Source organism: Python bivittatus, unplaced genomic scaffold (assembly GCF_059951505.1).
Source record: "Python bivittatus isolate LINGU-HERP-01145 unplaced genomic scaffold, Pbiv_v1 ctg000610_np1212, whole genome shotgun sequence".
NCBI lineage: Eukaryota > Metazoa > Chordata > Lepidosauria > Squamata > Pythonidae > Python > Python bivittatus.
The window spans coordinates 20,213,853-20,239,912 of record NW_028277088.1 but is presented as its reverse complement, the minus strand read 5'-3'; the positions used below and the strand labels follow the sequence as shown (position 1 = coordinate 20,239,912).

Sequence of the window (26,060 nt, the reverse complement as noted above, 5' to 3'; positions counted from 1 at the left end):
ATACTAGAAAATAGGTCAATTTAATAAGGAGGTTAAGTATGTTTCATGAACACGGCCATGGAGTTGAAAGACCAATTCTCAGCTGAAAGGAAGTAGATCAAGACTTGTCAGAAATGCAACCTTTTCCTTTTTGCTACTTCGCCCCACCCATTCTTCTAATTTATGCACAAGTACTTTCTGATTAACAATAGGCAATACAGGTGTTGATGCTAACTCCTACAAAACCCCCATGACTTCTTGCAAATCAACTAGGACTGCAAAAGTAAATTGATTTTTTTCCCCAAGAATTTAGATAAATTACTTACTATCTGCAACTTTGTGAGCTTCCCAATATCTGGTGGCAGGATTTCAAAATCGTTGTCACTTAGATAGAGTGCACGCAGGGTGGCTGCAAATTAAACAGCAATATATAAACAGGGTGGCATACAACCCAACCATTTGAGGCCTGATCAATAAAAAAGTGTCAGGTTTGATTAATAACCCTGACTTGGTGAAAAGCCTTTGACATACCCAAGGCTCACAATAATAACAAGCAGGTCAAACTTAGATTTACTGGCTTATTGTACTATTGCTCTGCTCAGGAAAACATCTATATCCAAAAGGGCTGACACAATTAACAAATTCTACTACATTGGTCTCTGGCAGGTTGCAGCACGCAACTGCAATACTAACTTGTCAAGACAGAAGCCATCCAAGTTTATTACTAATCATTATCCAAATTTGCATCCATAATCTCCCTTAAAGATTCTACAAAGGTTACTCTGTATACTTGTTAGGTTCACGCAGCAAGAAGCTGCAAAAGGTTTTTTTAAATAAATAGACTAGGATATTGTTTCTCAAATATGCAGAAGTAATGAGTGGGACACAACTCTCATCCCCAAATGACAAAAGAGCCCTCAAGAGAGAGAAAATGGCAGAGAATGAAGGCAAATTGAAGCCTCCAAGAGCATTTTGGCAGAGCATTTCCTGTAATCCATGGGACCAGAGCAGCCTGTGAGAGGTCTGGGCTTTAGAGTCAAGATAAAATAAAACAATGTTATGTGCTAGATAGTTCTCACACATTATTTGGGTGTATTTTTTGGCTTGAGCTTAGAGGAAGACTATTCATATACTGGTAAGTACTGCTTCAGCCTGTTAGCACTCATTCATTATTTGGATGTGTTTCTTGACTGCGGCTTGTGGAAAGATTAGTGGCAAACATTGCTTCCTCTCTAATTTGCTATCAATTATTATTTTACAATATTTACAATATATAGCTATATTGTCAACATGTTATTTACAATAATTTTTATTTTACAATATTTACAACATAGAACAGTATTGTCAACAATATTGTTGCAATGTTTCATGTACTTATATTATCTTAACTGATAAATATTGTAACAGAATTGCTATAATGTATCTTCTTCTTGAAAAAAACAGTATTTTTTCCCTGACCAGATTCTTTGATAAGGTGTTTGGTGGAACCTAAGGTATGAAGTGTTAAGAACTGCTGGAATAGAACACAAACAAAAGAAAAAACTGTATATGCTTAATAAAAATCTCCTTACTTTCATAAAGAAAAGGGAAAGTGGAATCATTTTAAGAGAACAAAGATTTAAATAATTTGGATTAATTGTGTTTTTTCTCATTCTCTCCCTTGGTTCCTAAACAGATTGTACAGCTCAGGAAATATTTCAACCGTTCTAGGCACACGGCACAAAGAAAACACATTGTGGGACAGTAATTTTACTGTCTAAGGACATCTCAAAAACAGATATCATATTAAAAGTCGAGCAGAGATGATATCACTAATACTTAGGGAATACAAAGTTTCCTTATTTTATTTCCTCATTTTCACAAGCTTCAAATTGTTCCATCCCATTTCTATATCAGCTTGTGAATTTTTTAAACAACCAAACCTGCACAAAATTTTATATGTATTTTTGTGAACATTTTTGCAAGCAGTTATTTTTGAATACCGTTTTCTGTATTTTTTCCATTAAAATAAACAACCAAGTCTTTTTATGTCCTTTCACAATCCCAATTTAGTGATAACAGAAAAGGAAAAAAAGATGGTTTCCTCACTTATTCATTTGTTACAACCACATTTTGTTTCAGTTTTGAAGAGTTTCTTAATTCCTGGTTTGGGGAGGCTAGTTTGGGATCACGATTAGAGTTAGCACTAAGCCCTAATCTTTCATCCTAAACTTAGTATAAACTGGAGTTGTAGAATTCCATCTCTGTTTTAAAGAAAAAAAGCTTCCTTTGGTGTAAATGGGAGCTTTCTTTCCAAATCGCAGGTTTGGGATCCTGTGATTCCAATTACAGCCATATCAGGAATGGTATGCTTAGTGAATGACAATTTTAAAAATAAACTTTATATGTTTGTGTATCTAGTTCTGTTTCTCTGCTTCCTTGTATGTCTACATAGAAACATAGATATTCATGTACCTGCCTGGAAAATAGAAGAAAGTATCAATGGGCCTTGCTGAAATGAGTCCATTTGCCTGATGATGCCAAATACTAATTGAGAACATGATATTTATAATACATGTAACTAAGAGTTATTAAAAGAAAGGAAATCACAACTTGGTTGCTAGCTAGCATTCTGTGCCATAAACAGTGGCTTCTGTAATGGTCCCAGGAGAGTATGCATTTCATTTTACAAATGCTGAATAAAATTCAAGGAAATATGACCAAAGCAGCAGCTTATCAAACATGCCTGGTTGTCCATTTATTCCACGAATATCAGGTGACTATAGATCAAAGGATACAGATCACCAAGCTATGTAGAAATATTCAAGGGGACTCAGAGGAGGAGACATATATCTCAAACATTCTTTTTAGAGCTCAGTCTTTCTCAAATAAATCAGCTGGAGAAAGCAAAGCAACTTTTCAAGATGATTTAAAGTTTTATTTTTAAAAAACTATTTCTTACTTAGATAGAAGAAGTTTCCAGGCAGGGAATTTTCATTTAAATTATTGTAAGTCAAATCAAGAACTTCCAGAGCTGGTAAAGAGCCAAATCCTCGTGGCAAGGTGTTGAGCCTGTTCATCCTAAGAATGAATGAAGATTGTAAATTGGCATTATTTTCGATACATAAGAAGCAGTGAGATTTCACATGGTATATGTAGTCTGTGTCAGCATCACTATATTTTAAAAGTTTTAAAATCCATACAGAGTGTCTTTTCAATTGTGCGTTGCACAATTCCAAATAAGAAGCCAACAATACTGTAATAAAAAACCCTGATCAAATGCAAAGATACTAAGACTACAAAAAAGCAGGAAGAATCACATAAAAAGTCAAATTAGTAAATGGGCCTCCTTAAAAAAAAAAACAAAAAATAGTAAGTGGCTTTGCTAGACTTTCAAGATGAATGTCAGCTCTTTGCAAGGTCAGGAAATAGGGGTGGCTAAGAGTCTTGGAATGTACTTTAATGTAGTCAGGGTATTGTAGCAGAATCCTGACACCTGTCAAAGCCGCTCTCTACTTCAACTTATATCTAACACAATCAATGTGGAGCTTTCTATCTTCCCAGATCTCAAATATTCTTTTTGTAAATGTATTTGTCATTCTCTTCCCCCTTTCCTGACTCAAACCAAGATTTCATCACAGGGAGGATGGATAGATGGATAAGGGGAGATAGAGAGATGGGTATGTGGAATTTCCATCTTATTTCCATTTTGGGAAACTATAAGGTATCTACAGTGTTAAGACAGATAAAACAGTTTTGTTTTTCAGATTGATACGAAGGGTCAGAGGCTTTGCTATTTGAAAAAAACAATGTTTCTATTTCTGCACTTATTTCAGGATAAAACTGTTAGAAGATGAATAATATTCAGTAAATACTTTTCAAAACAACTAATGAAATGTTTTATTCAGAAACGATATCCTATAAAGCAACCTATTCCAATCTGGTACCCTCTAGATGTGTTGAGATTATACCTCCCAGAATTCCCAGCCAGCATCAGGTTGGGAAAGGCTGCTAACCAGAGTTTAAGCAACTGACTGCAACCACTACTCACCCAAGGTTTAAGTGTTTCAGCTTCTGAAGGCTGCTGATCTGAGTTGGCAGTTCCTCAATCTGATTGTTGAAAAAATTGAGTACTTCTAAATTCCTCAGATCTGCAATATTTGGAGGCACGGCTGCAAAAAGAAAGAAAACACCCTCAAAGCAAGATAGGACACACAAATCACATCAGCCCAGTTCTACTGAATAGAAATTTTGTTTAAATTGTAAATAATAGGAAAATCAGTGAATACTAGTTGTATTATCATTTTAAAGGAAAATATACCCTTGATGGACAGAAATCAACTTGCCTTTGGATTGGTAATAATTTCTGAAACTTGGCTTCATCTAGAATTATCTATGTCCTCAAATAACTAACTGATTTTGCATCTAATTTGGCAGAAGGAATAACAGACTATCCCCACGTGTATCTAACCACAGCACAAACCTGCTTTGGCAACACCTTCTTCCAGCATTGTTCCCATGGTATTATATTTAGTTTGCTCCTAGCCATAAGACAGTTTTAAGTCATCATTACTTGCATCAGTTTTATTGTTAAGTGACAGTACTTTTACACCACCTGGCTCAATCATGACTCCTGACAGTTTATATAAAACACAGAAATACAGAAACACCAAGAGAATACAGAAAACAGAAATGAAAAGAAAAACAATTGCTCTCATGATCAGCAATTCTACTAAACTCTGAATGCTTGTTCAAACAAAAGAGTTTTCACTAACTTGCAGAAGGCTGGAAGGAAAGGGGGACAGGCAAACTTCAGGGGGCAAGGTATTCTAAACATGGGGACTGTACTTCAGGCCCACACACCCTGAATTCTTGTGGGGAGATCCTCAGCATCCCCTTCTTGCATGCAGACAAGGACTGGACAGATTCTACCTGGATGAGACAGCCCTAAGGCACTCTAAAGCATGTTACAGTAATCTAATCATGTGGTGACGAGGGTGTGAGTCATAGCTACCAAGACTTCTTGGTCCATGTAAAGCTCAACTGATATAGGTGAGTTATCAAATATGAAGCCAATAGGAGTACAAAAATAATAATTGAATGTTTTAAGCGTTATTCAACTATACTTTGAGACAGCTTACATTATAAGATAGTAGTGCACAACTCTCTTTCAGTCAAGGATCTGACCTTTGAAGAGTGCTCCAGGACTTGCACTTCAAAACTAGCAGGGGCAGGGGAACTCTACATTTGATCTCATTCATTTTAAACATAAGTTTAATCAACATGGATTATTTACTTTATTTAAATACATTTATTATTTACTTTAATATTATTTACAATATTTACTTCTGCAATACTTCAAACCTCAATTTGGTAGCAGCTTTAAGAGGGACTCTGGGGGCTACAGCCAAGGTTTTAGGGGACTCCATGTGCTCCTGAAGTCTCCAACTGTGCACTTCTGTTATGATAAACATGCCTCCCAAAACTCTTAATGTCCTGGCAGGCTGTAGCTTCCTGATGAATGCACAATGTTTAGGAACAGATACCTGTACTGCATTCTTTACTTGGCAGCTGATATTTCATCAAAGGAGAAGTACGTAAAGGAAGTAACTCTGTTCTGTCGTCTTTTGAAAGACCAGTTGGCTTTGGCTTGTCTTAAGTGCTACCAAGAAGTAGTTATCCTGCCCCATCAAACTACCAGAACTACTTCTATCTCAGCTAGTGTTCTAAGAACTGGAGCCTAAACATGCTTTTTCTTTCCTTTTATGCTCTGTTTTTCAGAATTTAAACTTGAGGGGTTATTTTATTTCTCCTGCAGGAAATACAACTGTAATATCAAATGACTATTCCAAATGATATGCAATTGGACTAAATTGAAAATTCAGATAAACTAAATCTTCAGTTAAACTTTGGCTATCAACTTGAAATAAATAATACACTAATCAAGCCAGGCCACTTTTGAGGCACTTCTGAGGAAGACAGTATTGTGATCAATACTCACAAAAAAGATTACATCAGATTAGCAACAAATCAATGTCTAGCTATTATCTAGAAATATGAAAAAAGCCCTGATGCATGATATGAATACTACAGTTCAGATAAAGATTTAAACTCTCTATTGGTTTAATTTTCTCTTTCATTTATTAAAGCAAAATCTAAGCAACCAAATAATATTTATGGATTGGGAGGTGATCACATCTGATCAGGCTTTCTCCTGTATTTTCATATTTAAGAATTCAAGTAGAAGTACACTATATCTGAATAAATTGCGAAAGTAGCAGCAGATAACAGGATCGGAGTAATTTTTGTCTTGGTGCAGAAGTGTTGGACCTGAGTAGAACTTTAATGGAAAACATCCAGGGAATATCAAGGCTGTAGGCTAAACTGGGAAGTTGAAAAAACATCCTCGAGAGAACAAGTTGTACTGCCTAGTCATGATGAGTTTAACTCAATTTGAAGGAGATCTTATTTTGTTTTGGGGAAAATACCTGAAAGCATAAAGGTTGATCTTATATCCTTATGCCAGAAATGAAAGCTGTTTCTGTATAGCAGAATATGAAACTTCTATTTGCTTGAATTATCATGTTATAATGTGTTGAAAGGTAAGTTCCAACATACACTTCAGCAAAACCCACACTCATAACATCTGAAGACAATTGCTATTGCCAATTGCAATACAACTATACAACTTAAGAACCTAAGCGTCCTGATGTACCTGGCCAAAGACTAATTTTTCTGCCTTCTGGCTAAATGGATGCCCCTGTAAAGCTCATAAGAGATAAAGCAGTAGTTGTATGCACTGTTATTCCTTAGCAACTAGTATTTAAGGCATACTGACTCTGATTCTGGAGACAATATACAGCATTAAAAATAATAGCTATTGATAATCTAATCCTCCTTGATTTTGTCTAATCCTCTTTTAAAAACCATTACAATTTTACCATCATTACATCTGTGGCAGCAAATTCCATACTGATCCCAAATCTTTTCACACTTACCTCATTCAATAACCACAAGTTTTAACATTGTGGATAGAGAACATTTTTCTTCTTTTTCACAATTTCCACATCATTTGAATTGGATTAAATACTACCAAGACAGAACTGCTTGTTGTCAGTAGACAGGAGGGCAATCTAGTTATGCTGGTCTTTAAAGTAACTCCGGACAATGGAGTCTGGGGTCATGTTACCCACAAAGGATTTGGTTCATGACTAGAGGTTCTCCTGGACTTTTGGCTTTTGCTAAAAGAGCAGGTGGAAGCTGTGGCCAGGGGAGACTTTGCCCATCATTGTCTGATGCCCCAGTTATAACCCTACATGGACCAAAATAACCTGGCAACAATAGGTCATGTCTTCATCACTACTTGATGGTCTACACAGGGTTGTCGTGGGTCCTTCCTTTTTGAGAAATACATGAGAGATGGATGAGATGGATTCCTCAGTAGTTCCGCCCCCACGAAATATCTCCCTCAGAGATACAGAGGGCCCCTACCCTATTGATGTTCCATAAACTAGCCAAAGCAGTGCCATCTCAGTGAGTGTTTAGCCCTTAGGGTAGTTTGAGTAATAGGGCACCTTTGAAAGCTTATCTATTGTTTATTAGTTTTTTAAGTACTGTAGTCATGTGCTGTACTTTTTTTTTTCTTTGTATAATCCTGTTACATCCTAACTAGAGTCTCTGTTGATTAGGGCAGACTATAGTAGATAGATAGTTGATAGACAGACAGACAGACAGAGAATTTATAAACCACTGAGACCAGCTTTTCTAGAAATTGGCTAACATTATATTACACATATCAGGCAAAACACATACGATCTAGCCAGGTTGCATCCAAAAAAAAAAAACGGGATTATGATTCTAAACTTGAAATTCCTTGTACATAAAAATAATTAATAACCAGTATGGGCATGACAAATTTAATTGAGGCAATGATGCATGGAGATTTTTAAGCCTCTACTGTGTTCCCAAAGAAAATTCCTTCTTTGGTGCCACTAGCAGTTTTACTCCCATATCTAATAGCAATTTCAAAGGGGATATTTTTTGCTCTACTATGAATCAGGACATAGTAGAAAAGCATTAATGTAAGTCTTGTTTTATATCACTCTGGGAAATAAAAGATAGTTTAGAAATCTTTTAAATAAATAAAACATAATGACCCACATACATTTTCGGTAATCTGTGCCAGGAATACAAAGAAAAAAAGGAAAAGGCTCTGAGAAACGTTTCGCTGCAGTCCAAGAACAAAAGCTACACCTTTCTTGAAGTTACAGTCCCCAATACAATTAAACTTGTTTCTGCAGATATTGGTCTTTTTGATAAGATAAAGGATTATTTACTGTCTTTACTAAATCAGTCCACTTTGTTAATCTAAATTCAAACTCTGGACGCATTCTCTAAACTGAATCTTCCATCTTAAGCTACTTTAGTTTATGTCAAAGCTTTAAGACATTTTTTTCCCCCAAATAAAAGCTATGACTCCAGGAAAAAATACAAATGTAAAGTTTTAACTTAAACTTGAATATTAACTAATAAGTTAATATAAAGCATTTCTGTATCTTCTATGGAGTTGATTATGTGCCACCAAGTCATTGTTGACTCCTAGCAACCACATAGATAGATCTGCTCCATGATCTATGGAGTACATTCAACTATTAATTAACTACTAATTACAGTTAAGATCTTCTCAGAGGTTTTCACTGTCACTACTCCCTGTTCCTGGATTCTCCTGCCCAGATGATAAGCATCCTTGTCCTTTATGTTTTCTGAATCAAGGAATCTGTATCAAATACAGAAGAATCTGAGAGGATGGAATTAGTTAAAAATTCTATAGGAATCTTTTGGTGTTTGTATGCTGCCTACAGTCATATTTTCATGAGATGGGTGGCCATATAAATATGCCAAATAAATAAATAATATAATGAAGTGTGTTATAGGTCACAGAGACTTAAAAACCAAACCAAACCAAAACATTACAGGATTTATTACCAGGTATCTGAGACTGTACTCTTTATCTTTTAGATCTTTGACAATATATTTATATATTGCATTTTTTACGACTACTTCCCCTACAATTCTAATACTTTTTAAAGACCTGCCTTCACATCATTACCACATGTTTCCTTCTGCATGTTCTAGATTAAGTATAGGCAATCTAATGCTTTCCAGCATGCTTGCTTGCTTATTTATTTATTTTGTTTATAAGGGTACCCAGCTCTATAACAACTCTGGCCAGTGCACAATAAAAACACAACAAAATACAGGTAATACAAATAGGAAACCCCAAACATCCAGAAAAGCAATCATCCTAACCAAAAAATAAAATAAATAAATAAAACAGAGGAACCACCACTCATTAAATCCAAGATCTGGGGGAACAGCCAAGTTATCAAGGTTCTTTTAAATCCAGTCAATTTGTGGGTCAGGCAAATCTTGGGGGGATGATTTTCCAAAGGGCAGGACAGAAGGCATAGAGAAGCCTATCCCATAACAGATTATGGCAACACAATACAGCCCATGATTGTAACTCCCACATTCTCAGAGTTCAAGCAATATTAGGGCTTAAGTGCCATGTCTTGGATACTCTATCATCACCTTCTCTTCCCCCATTTCAATAATCTATCATTGTTTCTATCAAACATAGTATTGTAAAAAAAAAAAGTGTCAGGAAAAACACTACTATTTGATGGTTGTAATTTGTTTACTACTGTATTTATAAATTTTCACGTTCTTCCATCATGGAATTCAAGATGACATGTTGAGTTCTCCAATGATCTTCCATCCATACATTGATCAAACTCAGTTCATTTCAACAAAGATGTACATCCAAGGAACTACTTCAGTGTTTTTAATATAAAAATGCTAAACTCAAGTAACAAAACAGTGTGTATAACTTAAAATGAAATTCTATTAATCTTTTCCCAGTTCTCAATTTATGAAGCAAAGTACTCCCCTTGCCCCAGATTATATATTTGCTAAATCTGTTCAGTGTACAGGCTAACTTAAAGATGGTTATTGATTTTTACACTAAGCTTCAGAAGAAGGACTTCTTTTAGTTTGCCAATGAAATATGATTTGCAAGAAGTATGGTACAAAGTAACTGTTGACCTCCATTTTCATATAATTCAGAGCGAATTTGAAATTTAACAGTCTCACCCATTTAAAGATTTAAGTCATGAAAACTGACAAGAGGGGAATGAATTAAAGCTGTATGCCTTCAATTATACATGTACATCTTTTAAATGTGGAAGTCCTACGGCTTTTATTCACCTGCCAATGTTTATATTATTTTTATTCCAAACCAGCTTACGTTCTGCAAAACCATTATTTAGACACTGCTTAGGTTCTACAAGAGTGCTACATCAAGTATTTTCAGATTAAAGTCCTGATTCTCTAGGGCTGAAAGAAAAAAGAGGGAGCTAATTTATTTCAAGTTTATCTGTCTTAATAAACAAAAGACAGATGTTACCCAGATTTCAGAATCTTTGGCCAGGTTCTTCCCTATCACCTGATTGGTAAAGCTAGAAATATCAAGAAAACAGAATCTTCTGCATCCCTCTATTAACATAAATGCCTGCTGATCAGATTCAACAAATCAGGAAATATACCACACTGAAATACGTAAAGGCCTACCATATAAAAACGGCAAAAATAGCATTTTTGAAAAAGGATTATTGCTTTAGGTTTGAGTTGCTTCCAAATAGATCTTTCACAATTAAGAGTCCACTTTTATTTGTTTATGAAGAATGTTTGCAGATTTTTTGGACAGAACGTGATTCACAGAGACTAAGGAGAAAAAAAAAACCTAAACAAAGCATATTAAAAGCACATCATGAGAACACCACTAAATAGGGAAAAACACACACTAATTAAAAAGCAAATACTAAACATATCTACAAGCAACTGAAAATATGTAATTTAAAAGCAGACAAATAATAGACCTAAAATCAACCTTACCAAAATCTTTCACTTTCACATCCCTACAAAATGGTGTCAAAGCGAGCATGTGTAGGGTAATAGGGAAGTATGGATACGTAAAAAAAAAACCAAACGCACAACCCCCCACTTCTATTTCCTTTATCTACAGCTTATTCCTTTTTGCATATTTGCATACGGAAAAAAGAAAAATTACTAGAAAGTTGCAGAACCAATTACGGTATATAACTTATACTGTTTGTAGATAGTGGCGACAGAGACAAATCTGCCATTTTTTCCCCCATGTGTGGCTTCAAAGCGAGACTGTGAAAGTACAAAGAATTGGTTTACCTTATTCCTCACAAATATTCTGTAACAAAGGCACTGTTACCCAGTTACAAGTTTTTCAAAGTTTCCAAGTTGAGGTATAAAAATATATCTCAGTAGTGACCTCTACTGGAGAAATTAGGCAATGCTTCATTTTTTTTTTAAACTCACTTTGTGATCAGTACTTACAGGAAGCAAAGAAAAATCACCTTCTAAAAATATCATATGTATTAATAATGCTTCACTGTTAATCTCAATAAATTTATAGATTAGATAAATATGTTGCTTTAACACTATCAAACTACCTAAAGTCCCTAATTAAAAGTTATTCTTAATAAGAAACAGATATATAATCTCATTTGTAAAGTTATACTGTATTTATCAGTGACAAATAGTGCAAAGAAAGGGGTTATTTTACCCACTACAGTTATTTTTATTTTGTCCTCTTTTTATTACTGTTTTATTGCAAATTGGTATTCTATATCTCCAATTTATCAGTACATCGGTACATACATTATCAGTACATGCAACTAGTAAATGTAAATTAGGGAAAGTTGTTTTATCAAATATAACTATGTAAGTTCAAAATGCAAGAATTATCAATTTCTAATCAGAGTCAATGCAAGAGTACATTGTTACTAAGATACAGGTAGTCCTTGCTTAAGATCCACTTGTTCAGCAACTGTTTGAAGTTATGTCAGTGCTGAACAAGGGGGACTTACAATGGGTCCTCATAGTTGTGGCCAATGCAGTGTCCCTGCAGTCATGTGATTGCGATTCAGGTGCTTGGCAATGGGATTGCAATTATGACATCGCAGCATCCTACAGACATGTGATCACCATGTGCAATCTTCACTGCCAGCTTCTCACAAGCAAAGTCAATGGGGAAGCTGGTAGGAGGTCGCAAATGGCGATCATGTGATGTGTGACCATGCAGGATTCACCTAACAATGGCAATTGGAACTGCTGACATAAGTCGGTGCGGTCACATGATGTCATGCTTTATGACCATGCTGCTTATCAAGAGAGTTCCCAGTCCCAATTATCGTTAGTAAGCAAGGACTACCTATAATAGCAAATAGCAAACAGTGAGAAAAGAGAAGCAATTTTTCAGTAAAAACATTTAAAAAACAAAAGCAAAAAACTCCTGGCATTTAAAAGTACAGAGAAAAATGCATATACTGTATACAAAAAGAATTTAACACATAATAACATGAAATTTGGATTAACAGAACACCTCCAGCAGCTAAGAAAGAGAAAAAAGATTATTTTTGTTTGTAGGTCAACTTTCTGAGAGTCCTAGAACCACATCTCAAGGCCATCACCTTGGGGAAGGTTTTTATTTTATTTATTTATATATCAAATTTGTCACCGCCCATCTTGTTAAAACAACTCTATTTCATTCTATATAACGTGAAGTGTGATTTTTGGTTAATTTTATAGCATGGAATGATGCTTACAGTGTTACCCTAGAAAGTTTCCTCAACCACGAAGGTTACTAGGTAACTTTTATCCAGTTCCCTCTGAGCCCACAAAGGGCTGTTATGGGAATAAATGGAGATTTGATGGATGCAGGGGAAGGAACCATTTAAGCTATTCTGAGCAGAAGGGTAACAAATAATTACACATTCTGAAACCTTCTAAGAGTTTCTTCTAAAAATATAATCATTCTACAAAATCTCTTTCTTGAATATTTCACCTTGTAATGCTTCCCTTGATTTGCAGAGCTTACAATTTGTAGTTCTGGTAACTTATTTACACAATCCATACATGGGATAGGCCCCAATACAAGTGGGTAAAAGTGAGCAGGACTTTTGAAAGGAGTACTACTAAGCCAAAAGAAACTTGTTGAAACAAACTGACCCCAAGGTTAAAAAAAAAATGGATGTCTGATTACTAATTTTCCAGAAAGAAGTACTGTAGCACTCTCTAAATTCCAGGACAAAATATATTTGGCATAACCAAAGTATTTATATCTTTATATGCTTTTAATCTTTCTAATAACCAAATTTCACTCAATACCTAGCCAAGATTCCAGGACGCAAACTCACATTTACATAACAATTTAAGTATGTTGCTAATGTGTTTTGTTTTGTTTTTGGTAACCCTTGCAGTTTTCATGTTTCTTAAATCACAGATGCATATAATCACAGTATTCTCAGCTCTTCTGTGTATGAAACGAATACAGGTATACCTACATTTGACAAGTTTATTGACAGAAATGTGAAAATCACGCTAAGAATAATATAAATAAAATGGTGAAGTGGTAGCAAAATTTGAAAGCAAGACACTGACTTACTGTAGTGACATAGTTTTGCTGGTTTTTGTCAGGCTGACAGAACTGCAAACACTAACTGTGGAAAACACTGGACATCTGTTTACCTTTCATGAATAATTTACCACCTGGAAAATGGACATATTTACTATAAACAGTGGAACAACAAAGCAGGCGTGCTCATTTATAAGCCAGAAAACTAGTTTGAGATGCTAATATGACCTTAGTGAAGCATATCAAGTGTCACTGACATTGTTTTCCCAAGTCATTTTGATAACAATCTGCTCAGACAATTAATTGTATCTTTTTAAGGGATTAGGTCAAGAATGCCAAATGTGACAAATAAGAAAACTGAAATCCAGTCTTTTAGTAATGGTGAGACATACTATTTATTTTTATTTACTGTTTACCTGGACTGCAGTCCATCTTGCAACAATTTTTTCCATGAGCCTTACAAAAGCATAGAAATTTCAAAAGTACAACTTAGAATTATTATATTAAAACACTTAAAAATGCAACTAGTTTCCATAAAGATGACAGAGAAGTTGCAACATAAGTCAACATATTGGGAATTTTAATTTTGCCTGGGATGTAGAACTAAGACTATTTTTATCACCTAGGCAAATGACCTACATTGCCAACCTTTTAATTGATGTGCACCAGCATGAGGATCCTTATAGAATGGAAATATGGAATATCTAATAAGTACCCTGACATAGTCCAGAAATGGGAAGCCCACAGACAGCATATGGCCTCAGCACTTCATCTGTGGTTCTGCCAGCACCAAGGCTGTGCTGTTGAAACTCAGTAGCAAAATGTTTCTTTTAGCAGAAATGTGAACAGAAAGTTTCTAGGAGGTAATTCTTGCTTAACATCTCTTTAAGATAGGAAAACAAGTTAAATATTTTCATATCCATTATTTCTAGTGATACTACACATTACTGGATGGCTTCCTGGATGTTGACAAGCTGAATTTCAGCCCCTCCCCTTGAGAAGTTGCTCATCCTGCTCTAATCCTTACTACCCAATGAACTTATGATAATGGTTGCCACTTCAGCAAAGTGACAATCAAAAGGAAGAAAACATTCCTTCCATTCAGGTATCTCCTTGTTCTGTGATGTAAAAATCACAGTCAACCATTACATAATCCCCAGTCTCTTTACCACAAATAATATGTTTTTGCATCCCTTTTTCTAAATAAGATCAAAATATATCTTTCTCTAAAGCCCATGTGTCTGTGTGTACTACTTTCTATGGAAGCAATGATAAACAAACCCTCCCCTCTATATAGTACACACAAATATAGTGTGACTGCCTGCAGCAGAGAAGCCTTCATATGTAAAGCTATACATCACTGTACACCCAAAGACTTCCACCTTATCCTGAACCATGCACTATCTAGTTATGTATAAGTGTAGAAAGTAAGAAAGATGACCTTGATGGAGATATGCAAATTCTGCTGGCAGAACGTCAAGGGGTAAAACATATTTAAGTCCACAACAGACAGACAAACTCTGTCTGTTTGAAGAAACTCAGACAGATACCTCCCTAATTAAGTGAACTATACAAAGAGATACCACACAATCTGACTTGCAAGTTTCTTTTATTATAGCCAATCTCAATAAAAAGTAGTTTTAGCCTTCTGGTGGAGTTGATTTCTTGGTCTGCTCTCCCTAGTCGAGCTGACAATGAGTGCTTGTTTGTAGAGCACTGCATGTGAAGGCTTCCCTGATGCACAGTCACGCTCTATTCATGGAAGAACAACAAAATAACGTGCTTGAGTGCTTCTAAATGAGGCTTGATGGCAAAGACACCGATTCTAATTGTACAGAGAACTAGACACTAGGAACAGTGCACATTTACACCATAATATATTTAAAACTGTGTTTATGTGTTTACACACACATCAGTGTCAACAGTTTGAGTTTTTAAAATAACATTTTGCATATTATATACACATGCAAATACAGTATTATCTTAAGAGATTTGTTATAATCACAAGATATATTACGTTTAAATAACAAAAAATAATCTTCTAGTCACAGAACACTGCATTAAAATAGAAATGTATGGTTCAAGCACTAATAAAACAATACTAATAGTCTCAAAATTCAACAAATATGAATAGTTATGCAGTACAAATATGATAAACTGTTCAACAAAACATACAACTCAGAAGCCATCACAGCTATTCAAATAAATAAATAAGTAACTGAAACATATCAGACCACTCTGGAGAATCTCTCAACCTACCAGATTAGACCCTATTTCCTGCCTGATTGTTTGTCTCCTGTTAATCCCTGCTTATATGGGTGTTGGTTGCTGGAGAGGATGTGTTCTGGTCTTTTTGCTTCCTTCTTAGCTTTTTATTGTCCCTTTTGAATGGGATGTAAATATGGTTTATCTCTATGGGCCTACTGATGGCTTATTTGTCTAAGTGCCAAGCTTCTAGGAATTCCTTAGCATTTTTGGATTTAGCTTGGTCTAGATGCTCACAGTTTTCCAGTTAAAACTATGGCTGAGTCTATCCATGTGTTGTGAGTTTTCATCAGGTCTTGACTGCTAGTTGATGTTCATGGATGCGTTCTGCTAGTCTTCTGCCTGTCTGTCCTACATAGTGGCTGTTACAGTCCTTACACTCTATGTTGTAGATTACTCCTGTTCTTTCCTCTTGGGGTAGCCAGATAACCAACACCAGGATAAGCAGGGATTAACACCAGACAAACAATCAAGCAGGAAACAATATCCTAATCAAAGAACTACCAGGGAGAAAACCACACCCCCATCAACAGTGGCAGGGCAAGCTACTGAATATAAGCAGGGAGCAAACCCCAAATTTACCAGCACTGATGACTTTACCTAATTGGGTAATGAAATGTCTGCAAGCAAACCACCAAGCTCAGAGAGCACCAAGGACTCCACAGTTCAACCCTGAGCTACATATATTCTCTTCTATCAGGAATGAAATGAAATATTTAGAAATGTACTTACAGGTCAGCTTGTTGTGACTGAGAACCAGCTGTGTGATATGTGACAGAGTGACTGTAAATAAAGAGAGAAAAATAAGGAATGAAAAATAAGGAATGAATAAATTCTAGTGTAATAAAATTATACTAGAATTACAAAGAAGCAGAAAGTATCTTAAGAACTGGCTGGAACATATTCTTACATACTTTCCTAGCAAGATTTAAATAAAAAATATTGTAGACTTTACCTAAAGACCTATTCTGTGTGGTAGGTTTGACTAGCATAAGTCTATAATACTTTTCACAGAACTAGGTTGCCTAGTTTTTATTTTATTTCATTTCATTTTAAAGTTTTAAATTATGACTCATTTACATAATGATAAGCAATCTATTTCCAGTCCATGCCCAATCTACCCAAGTTTATTTTGTGCATCTTTTAAAAATATATTTTAACCAAAATACAGATATATATTTGTCTTAAGTACATGTTTTATATACTTTTTATGATTTATTTCATACTAATGTTCAACTAAGTACAAAAATAGAATAGCTGCATTTGAAAGACTCAACAAAGCTCACAAAGAATAAACTGGATCAACTTAAATGTTTACATAACAATAATTATCTAACCTGCAGAGGAAGCACATATTTGGGTTGGACTCTGGGGATGAGATGGAGAAAGGGAAAAACAGTAATAATGGTGAGGAGTGACAAACAAAGCAGCCTGCCATGATAAAGCATCTATAAAGCAACTTAAAAATTAACTAATTAACTATAAGACATTACAACATTAAAGACAGGATGCTTTACTATGTTTATATACTTGAGTAGGTCTCAATTAATGTTAGCTTGACATCTGTGCCTTTCAAGATTGCTAACAGGTTGTAAAAGAATAAATTATCATTGCCGTTTGCACTACAGACTACATTAGAAGAACTACTTTGCATTCTTGGCAACTCAAAACATTTCTGAAGAAGAATTTGATTCCTTGGGGAAAAATCTCTGTTAGTATCTCACAATTAAATGATTAATTCCTAAGACTAAACAAAGAATAACAGGGAGATTGAGCTATAAGGAGAAGAAAAAATGTAATTGGAACTACTAGACAACATCTTTAATGGGTAAGCTACACTAAACTATGTCTTCAGGTCCACAAGATGGCATCCTAGAGTCATTTTTAATTCAGTGCCTCACTTTTAGAAAGGAAAAGAGGAGTTTATGCTGTTACTGTAAAACTCATGTAGGTCAAAAAGAAAAAAAAAATAGAGGGGAAAATGACATGTTTACACCTTTGAAAAAAGTGTAGCTAAAGTCTATGGCTACTTGTTATAATTTTTAAAAAATGTATTTTCAATGCCCTAAATAAGAAAATCAATGAAAAATTCATTGAAGAATATCCAGTTCAATGGCATGTCACAATGCATATTTACTCAGAAATAAGTTTCATTGTAGTATCCATAATATAAAACTCTTACTGGACTGTCCCTACTTCTACTTTTCACAATCTTTGCTTATGTATATGCTTATGGACATAGCCCATTCATATATTAAAAGTAAGTAATTAGTAGAGTATGTTATCAAGGAGTAATGCTGCAATATCTCTTTCAATAGTACTATAACCCCAGCATTCTGAATTGAACAAGGTTTCTTTGGAGCCTTCTAGCAAGCCACTGCTATCAGGGCAATCCATGTAACTCTCTTGTCCATCCTTCAAAATAGACCAGATCAGGAAACACACTCCACAGGACAACCAAAACTATATCCTACCATATAATAAAAGATTCTTGAAAATCTGATTGTGCATCTCCTCCCCTCCCTGTGAGACAGGGAAGAGTCATCCCAAGACTCCTCTTAATACTACCTCCCTTTCCAGGACTTAAGGGATGTTTCTGTCCTCTTTGTTTACACATCAGTTTTTTTAAAAAAAAAAATTGCTTCAAGGCCATGTACCTGACTCTGTACATCTCCTTTCTGGACTTTCAGCTATCTCCTTTGAAAGAGTGCACATTATTATATCAAAAATAACAACAGAGTATTACCTGGAAAGAGGGGGTGTGACTATATTATATTAGGAATCTTCACTGGCCCATATCAACGTACCAGTATAAATCTTTAACGCTCTTCAGGTTTTCAGACAAGACCTTAAATATTATTTTCCCACTGCTACCTGATCCCTAAAAGCATCTCTGGATGACATGCTGTGGTTGCTTTACCACCCTTTTAATCATATTTTCTTTCAACTTAGAATATAAACAGATTTTTTTTTTTGCATTAGTGGAAAATATTTTTAATCTTAAATTTATTTACTTATGTGGCCTTTAATCCTATTTTCTGCAACTTTAGATTCTGTACTTTTATCAATGTTTTATTATGTTTCTATTCAGATTCATTTTATATATTGTTTAATGGGTTTTTTTTAGACATTTTATATTTTACTGTTTGCTGCTTTGTGAAATAAATTGTTTTGATAGAGAACGTGCTCTAAATATTATAAAATCAAATGAAAAATTCCCATTGTTCTTTTAGCACGCTCAGGAACTAGTTACCGAGCATGTTCACATACAGAATGTGACATTCAAGATGTAACTATCCTTCCTGGGATTAAATTAATAATACTAGCATTCAAGACAAGGTCTCCATGGATTAGAGTTTGGCTGTAAACCCATACATGCCTACGTGGGAGTAAAATCCACTGAACTCAATATGAGTTTCTTCTGTGTAGCCATTTGCAGAATTTCACACAGTTCATGTCAATATTTACTATCAGAACTTTGTATAAAGATTTATACGAACAGTGAAGTTTGCTAGCTTTGTTACTTAAATAGATATTTGTTCAGTAATCTCAAAACTCAATCACTGAAATTAATAAAAAAAGAAAATAACAGTATATGCCAGCCTTGAATTTCTGATCCTCAGCCATCATGACAAGAAATGATGAGACCTACAGTTCAACATTCGGGGCACACGATTGGCAGGGTCCAGTTTATCATTAGACATTTTTTCCTCTGTTTTAAATTAAAACAGTGTCAAACATGGCATCTATTTCTAAGCTATTTAAAGACAGTCCTCTGTTTTAGTGGTAAAAATGATTGCTATTAATGTTACTAGGAAACCTCTTTTAGGTTACATGTGAAGCTTTGATAAAAATATGTGGTTACTTAACCACAACAAGCAGGAATGAGATTAAGACCCAGGATAGACAATGCATTTGCCACATGATTGCCTAAAAAAAAAAAAAAAAAGGAACTGCATTAGCAGGGGACTTGCCTGGGTGGGGCACAGAACACATTGCAGCACTCTTACTTCTAAGCTGTATCTGTTGCCCAATCAAGTTGGGTATACATTTCAAAATGGTAGTTATAGTGTCCATCAACTATCCTGGTTTATCTTAGATACAATTGTCATAAACAAGATAACCAGCAAATAATGCTTTTCTGCAAATGCAATTTTTTTAAAAAAAGGAAATTGAGCATAGATCAATTCATTACTGATGAAGCTTGTGTAAAAAAAAAGTTGCCAGAGGCGTATGCCACAGATTTTCCTTTCCTTTATTTATGTACTTGGTTTATTTAATTTACACCATTTATTAGCTCACTTGATCACAAGTCGTGGAACTCAATTTAAAAGAAGCTTTACTTTTTTAATATTAAAGCAAGCAGATGAAATTAAATATATATATATATATTTTATCAAAGCCTTTATATAGCAATCTTATCCAGTTCAAATAAACACTACAAACCACTGTTCAAGAAAATAATTCAAAGCAATAAGGCAACAAATTCTGCAGTACTGCAAACAGTTAAGCACTTCCATTTCTTATGAGAAAATATCATGTACTGTTTCAATTCTTCATCAGTGTTTAATGCAAATTGTCATTTTTCCCCAATTACCTATTTAGCGAGCTTCACTAGCTTTACCTGCTAAAGAAAGCTGAATTATGCCTTTTCACAATCCAGGAATGGCTATACTTAAGTGTGAGTGTCTGTACACACACGGTACCTATGATCTATTTTACTAAAAAAAAAAAGGCTGCAGCCAACAGTGTATTGAAACTAAGGATTTGAATGATGGAGAAAAATCATGCAATCTAAGCTTAATTTTCAATCCTGAAAACTACCATCCTGATACAAATTTTAATTTTGGGGGCAGAATTTGTCTCTTGGAAACACAATCTTGCAACTCTTTTCTTCTTTCTCTTTCCTGCCTTGAAACTGCAGCAGAAAGTAAATAGTGGAACAAGAATCTGAGCACTGTCATTTGTGCTTTCTACCAAGCTGAAGATACTTGCTCCTGAAAGCAAATCAGTATATTCTGCTTCATGATTTTTCTTTAAATAGCTGAGAAATAGATGCCATGTTTGACACTATTTTAATTTTCTTCTGGTCAAGAAGAGTTAACTCTTTTCCCATGTGGTCTAGACATTAGCTAGAACTGCTATCTAATTAACCAAATGCCACAGTGGGAACTGAAGTGCAGCAGCTGCCTAATAAGTTGCCTTGCACTACACTAATAAATAACTTAAACATCTTTGGCATTATTAAGCAATATGATAATTTCTGATTGGATAATTTAATGTTTCAGACAAAGGGAACTCTTGAGACAGGTGTTGCCACTTCACTAATGTCACATCATGAAAAAGAAAGCCTGTTACAGCAGCTCTGAATTAATTATGACATAATTAGCACAAAGTTAAAATTTGTCTGTCTCTGAAGATTCAGGGGATAGGTTACTAATCTACAAAAGAGATTTTTTTCGTCCTGATTTCTCTAGTCAGGAAAATCATTACTAATTTATGTTCCATTCACAGAACATGCTATAAAAGAAGATTAAAGAAAGGTCTTAGCCAATATGGTATTTTTTCATCTTTTAATCCTTAGCACCAGAAGTAGAATATGAAGTTATTCTATCATGAAACTGATATATTCCTGCCCTTGGAAAGATAATTAAAGAGAGAGAGAAAGAAAGCAGGAGAAAGAACAGACACATATTACCCAAGTTGGCTGGCTGGCTGGCTGGCTTCTTTAGAAGCTAGCAACAGATCAGATTACACTCAAGCACATAAACATGAAATATCAGAAAGTCACATATAGATATTTTATTGGATGACATGTGTCCTGCCTTTCATTCTCAGTAAAAGACAGTGTACATACTGCTTTCTTCTCTTATTTCACCCAACAATTATGAGGATTTTTTCCTCAAAAAACTTTGGATATCATAGTTTTATAAAGAATACTACTTTAATCAACTGGATTTTTTGTAAAGTCACCTGATGATTTGAAATATTTCGATGACTGAAATTTCTTGAACTACTTCTGTAAGTCATATTAAGAACATTCTTGCTTCTATTACCATCTCCATAAATCTAAGGTAACTGATTCATTTAAAGATAAATTATTTGGAGAAAAAAAATCATCTTCCTTTTGGATAAATACTTTCTTGATTTAAACTACAAGGGAGTTATGAGATGTCTAATTTGAGTTTAAAGGACATTTCCCGGTTTTGCTTTTAATACATTGGAGCAAATGCAAAGAGTACTGTGTCTTGCTAAATGTATTCATATCCAGATGTTAGAGCACTGTCAAAAGACAAAGTCAGCAACAGAATGACAGTGGAGAGGACACAAAAAGCATGGTTCAAAATACACAGAAGTAAACGTATAAAATATGGGGGAGGGCAAGGGATGTTTTTTTTTTTTAATTCTGCTGTGAGTCATGGATGGCTTCCAATGGTATATGTTTGTTGAGAAAAAAAGAATCAGCTAGTGGAACAGTTCTTCTTCCACATCTGTTCCAGTTGTTTAGGGACTTGCTAGAGCAAAAGAGACTGTAGAAGAAGTTGTACAAAGGCTGTACAGGAAAAAGAGCAAGTATGTCTGTTCGGAGAATACTGAATGTCATCCCATGAGTTTATATTTAAGCCTGAAAAAGTATCTCTGATGAAGCTATTTCCATCAAAGACATTATCCAATAATAACAAATTGATTTGTTTATTATTTGTTTATTTTATTAATTTGTTGTATATTTTCTTTACAAATTCTCAATCTAGCATATAGCCAGAGTGTACTGAGCCAAACTCTGCTTAGAAATAGTCTTGTTGGCAGTAGGGAAAAAACCCTCTGAACTCAACCTAATTTTTTTTTTGTTTGGTTTATAAAGACCTTTTAGACCAAGATATGCAATTTTTTATGAGACTGCAAGTCACACTTGGTTTTTGAGTGGTATGCCGGGGGCCACATTCCCAAAATTAGAAGTAGGTGGGTAGAAGTAGATTAGGACAGGGAAAAAATTAAATAAATTAAACTATTTAAGTATAGCAAATAATGATTTCTCATGATAAATCCAACATGGAAAAGGTATTAAAGGCTTTTGAGGGAAGGAATGGATGTGAACTTTGGCCTTCAGGTTGTGAATCTGTTTTTTTTTTAATAATCTCAAACAAACAAATGCTCTATGGAATCAAATCATATACCTATTTAGTCTAATATACTGTTTCCCATAATGGCCAACCAGATGTCCTTGGAAGCTCACAAGCAAGGCATAATGTCTAAAGCCTTATTTTCCTATTTCCTGGAAACCAGGATCCAGGGGCATGCTGCCTTGAATCCTAGATGTAAAATCATCACAACTATTATTATTAATAATAATTAAATGTGTATCTATGTAGAAGGCATTCATATACATATCAAAGTAATCTTTATGCTTATGTAATAAGAATGTGCAGCAATATATACTTACTGCCATATCACACTCAAGACCTGATGAGGAAAGAGGTTTATTTATTTGTGCCACCTGTTGAATTCCTGGACAAATTAAGTTTTGAAACTGAAGCTTCCTAATTCATAGTCTTTGCTATTGTACAACAGCAGCTCTCAAGACTGATTCACCAAAAGTGTGACCAAGAGGAAAAACTACACAATAAAAGGAAGGTACTGTATCATTCAAATATATCAGACAGTCAAACATTTTCCAAGATTACTATCCTTGGAAGATAATCTGTACTTTACCTATCAAGTCCCTATGGAAACACATTTATGCCTGCAGAAATGATTAAACTAGCACTAAGATGAGAAAGGCAGCAAAATACTTACATAAACCAGGTATATCCAACATGTTTGATATGCCACGCTCACACATGTCCACCTCCAATATATTTTTTTCCCTGCTTTCCTCTACGATCTTTTTCAAGGATTTTGACATGGTCTAAACTGAAACAAACAGGGTGCAAGAATAAAAATACAGTAATCACAACCAGCAAGAAGCAGACATTTTTATGGTAAGTTAGTTCCAATTATCTACCCCAAGAATGCACAAGATTTTTCATGCTGAGAATTGCATTTGGCAGAGCCAAAGGAAATTTAATATAATGTAAAACTAAAATAAATAGAAGTATATTAATTACAGTATGTAAGTTTATACCTTATGCATTTAATAAGTTCCCTCTCTGACTAAACTGTAATTCTAAAAACTACAAGTTAGCAGCAATTCTTGGAGAAATTGTACCCAAGGTTTTGATACACTATCCTGGGGCCTCTTGATATGCATTTGTGATGTACTAAAAAGTCACATGTACTCAAAAAGTAAGATACATTTTTTCCCTAATCATGGAAGTCACCAAAGTGATTATTAATGTTAACTGTTAAATTTGCCAAAGCACCATAAATTTACTTGCATAAATATACAGATCATAGATGAGGGGCTGCAAACTACAGTGATAGACCATCTGTTTTAGATAAAAAAGGGTTCCCTCCATTTGCAATTAAATTATCAGGCAACAAGTGATGGAATTTTTGTTTTTAATCCATTTAATTGTGTCCGATTCTTGGAGACTGCCTGGACAAATTCCTGCAGTTTTCTTGGCAAGGTTTTTCAGAAGTGGTTTGCCATTGCATCCTTTGTAGGGCTGAGAGAAAGTGACTGGCCCAAGGCATCCAGCTGACTTTGTGCCTAGGCGGGACTACAACTCATGGTCTCCCGGTTTGTAATCTGATGCCTTAGCCACTACACCAAACTGGCTCTCTACAGATGTACAAAACAGAGCAATCAAGCACCACAGCATTTGGTTTTTCTCCAGAACATCCCACTTTTCTGATCTTTGTGTTTCAGCAGCAATTGTCCAGAACAGGAAGCGGTTTCCCCAAAACATGTAGTTTAGCATGTTGTATCCACCCAACCAACTATGGTTTGGTCTACAAGACACAATAATCAAACCATGGTTTAGCATGATGTGTGCCTCCAGCCATGTGGTCTTTTCACTTAGCCATCATAGTTTTATTTTAATGAGTGGGTATAGGAATATCAAACCATCAAATCTCAAGGCAAAAGGAAGACACAGAGTTGTTGAGAGTCAGGTGGCAAACAAGTTTTAATATATTATTACTTTTAGGTGTGTAAGAAAAACTAAGGTAGGTTAATAAATAGAACTACCTTGAGGAAATTTCAGAAACCTACCTGGAGCCACTCAAGTATCCATTGAATTATAAAAGTGGATGCAACTTTCCCATCTCCTGGGGCGAGAACACGTTTTCTCAAACAGTTTGGGAAGAGTCATGCAAAACTCACATCACTTTTGTTTTCATCTCTCTCAGGAGACCAACACCCAACATCCAATTGCAGGGCAGGAATAGTTGGAGGAGGAGGAGGAGGAGGAGGAAGAAAGGAGAAAGAAAAGGAAGAAGGATTGCTGGAAGAGGTGAAATCCCAAGAGAGACTGAGAAGCATTTATAACAAGAGTGCGGGCATGTCAAGTCACCTCAATGAATGCATGCCATACATCAACACATAAAGGCAAAGAATAGTGCCACCAAGCCCATATCTTACATACATAACTGGCCATCATCAGTCCTATCATTACCAGGAAGAAAGAGAAATGTGGAAACTAACTTTTCCCTCAACCCTGAAGAGAAAAGAGGCAACCTCTCAGATGGGGCGCCGACAGGAACTTTTGAAGAACGGGGCGAAACCCCTTCCTTAATACAGCTCCAACCCAGGCAGAAATCCATAGGTAAGCCTTTCTTCCTCACCACAGGAGCCAGGGATGGGGACAGCTACACCTGTTGACTACTGCCTGCTTTTTACTGCTTGCCCTCCGAAAGCAATTCTGTCCTGGGCGAGGCCATCCGTTCATACTTTCAGCGGCTAACGCACCACAAGAGGCTTCTCCCGGGGGGGGGGGAGAGATGGGGGGGAGTCTGAGGCAATTTTCACTTCCCCCCCCCCTCCCGGTTTAAGGTGGGGCACAGCAACTCACCGTGAAGAGCGACCACAGGATCGGAAGCGCCGGACGTGGGGAAGCAGCCGAGATCCCGACTTCAGTGCACACACCCTGCCGAAGGGCCGCCTCCCGCCGTCAGGTCCCGTCATTGCCTTCCCCGAAGTGCGCAGGCGCTTCAATACTCAGCGCCCGAGAAGGAGGGGGCTCAGGGGAATCGGGCGCGCTCCGCTCCAAGTAAGGCGAATCGCCTGAGAGAGCAAAGGCCCCGCCCACCGCTCGGAATGTGCAGCCGGCGGCTATCCAATCCCAAAGTTCTCTTTACCTTTGGACGGCTGCTATTGGTGGGAAGGTCTCAAAAGCGGCCCAATAGGTTGAGGACCGGAGGGGTTTCGGGTCTGCTGCTGGGAGTGCTT

At 35.7% G+C, this 26,060-nt stretch overlaps 1 protein-coding gene across 6 annotated transcripts in view; it reads right to left on the bottom strand.

Moving 5' to 3' along the window:
* Positions 1-25,839, bottom strand: part of RSU1 (Ras suppressor protein 1) — an 84,580-nt gene extending 58,741 nt beyond the window's left edge. For 2 of the 6 annotated variants that reach the window (XM_088150456.1, XM_088150455.1), the window contains exons 1-6: positions 25,684-25,839; positions 23,525-23,641; positions 16,463-16,513; positions 4,010-4,130; positions 2,921-3,039; positions 306-388 (exon numbers count right to left, since the gene is read on the bottom strand). In XM_088150456.1, coding sequence (XP_088006582.1) covers positions 306-388; positions 2,921-3,039; positions 4,010-4,130; positions 16,463-16,513; positions 23,525-23,633 — 483 coding nt within the window. In that variant the 5' untranslated portion in view covers positions 23,634-23,641; positions 25,684-25,839. Of the gene's footprint in view, positions 1-305; positions 389-2,920; positions 3,040-4,009; positions 4,131-16,462; positions 16,514-23,524; positions 23,642-24,884; positions 25,117-25,683 lie in introns of all 6 variants that reach the window. The other 4 variants (XM_088150452.1, XM_088150453.1, XM_088150451.1 and 1 more) reach the window with 4 other exon arrangements.
* Positions 25,840-26,060: the final 221 nt, after the last annotated feature.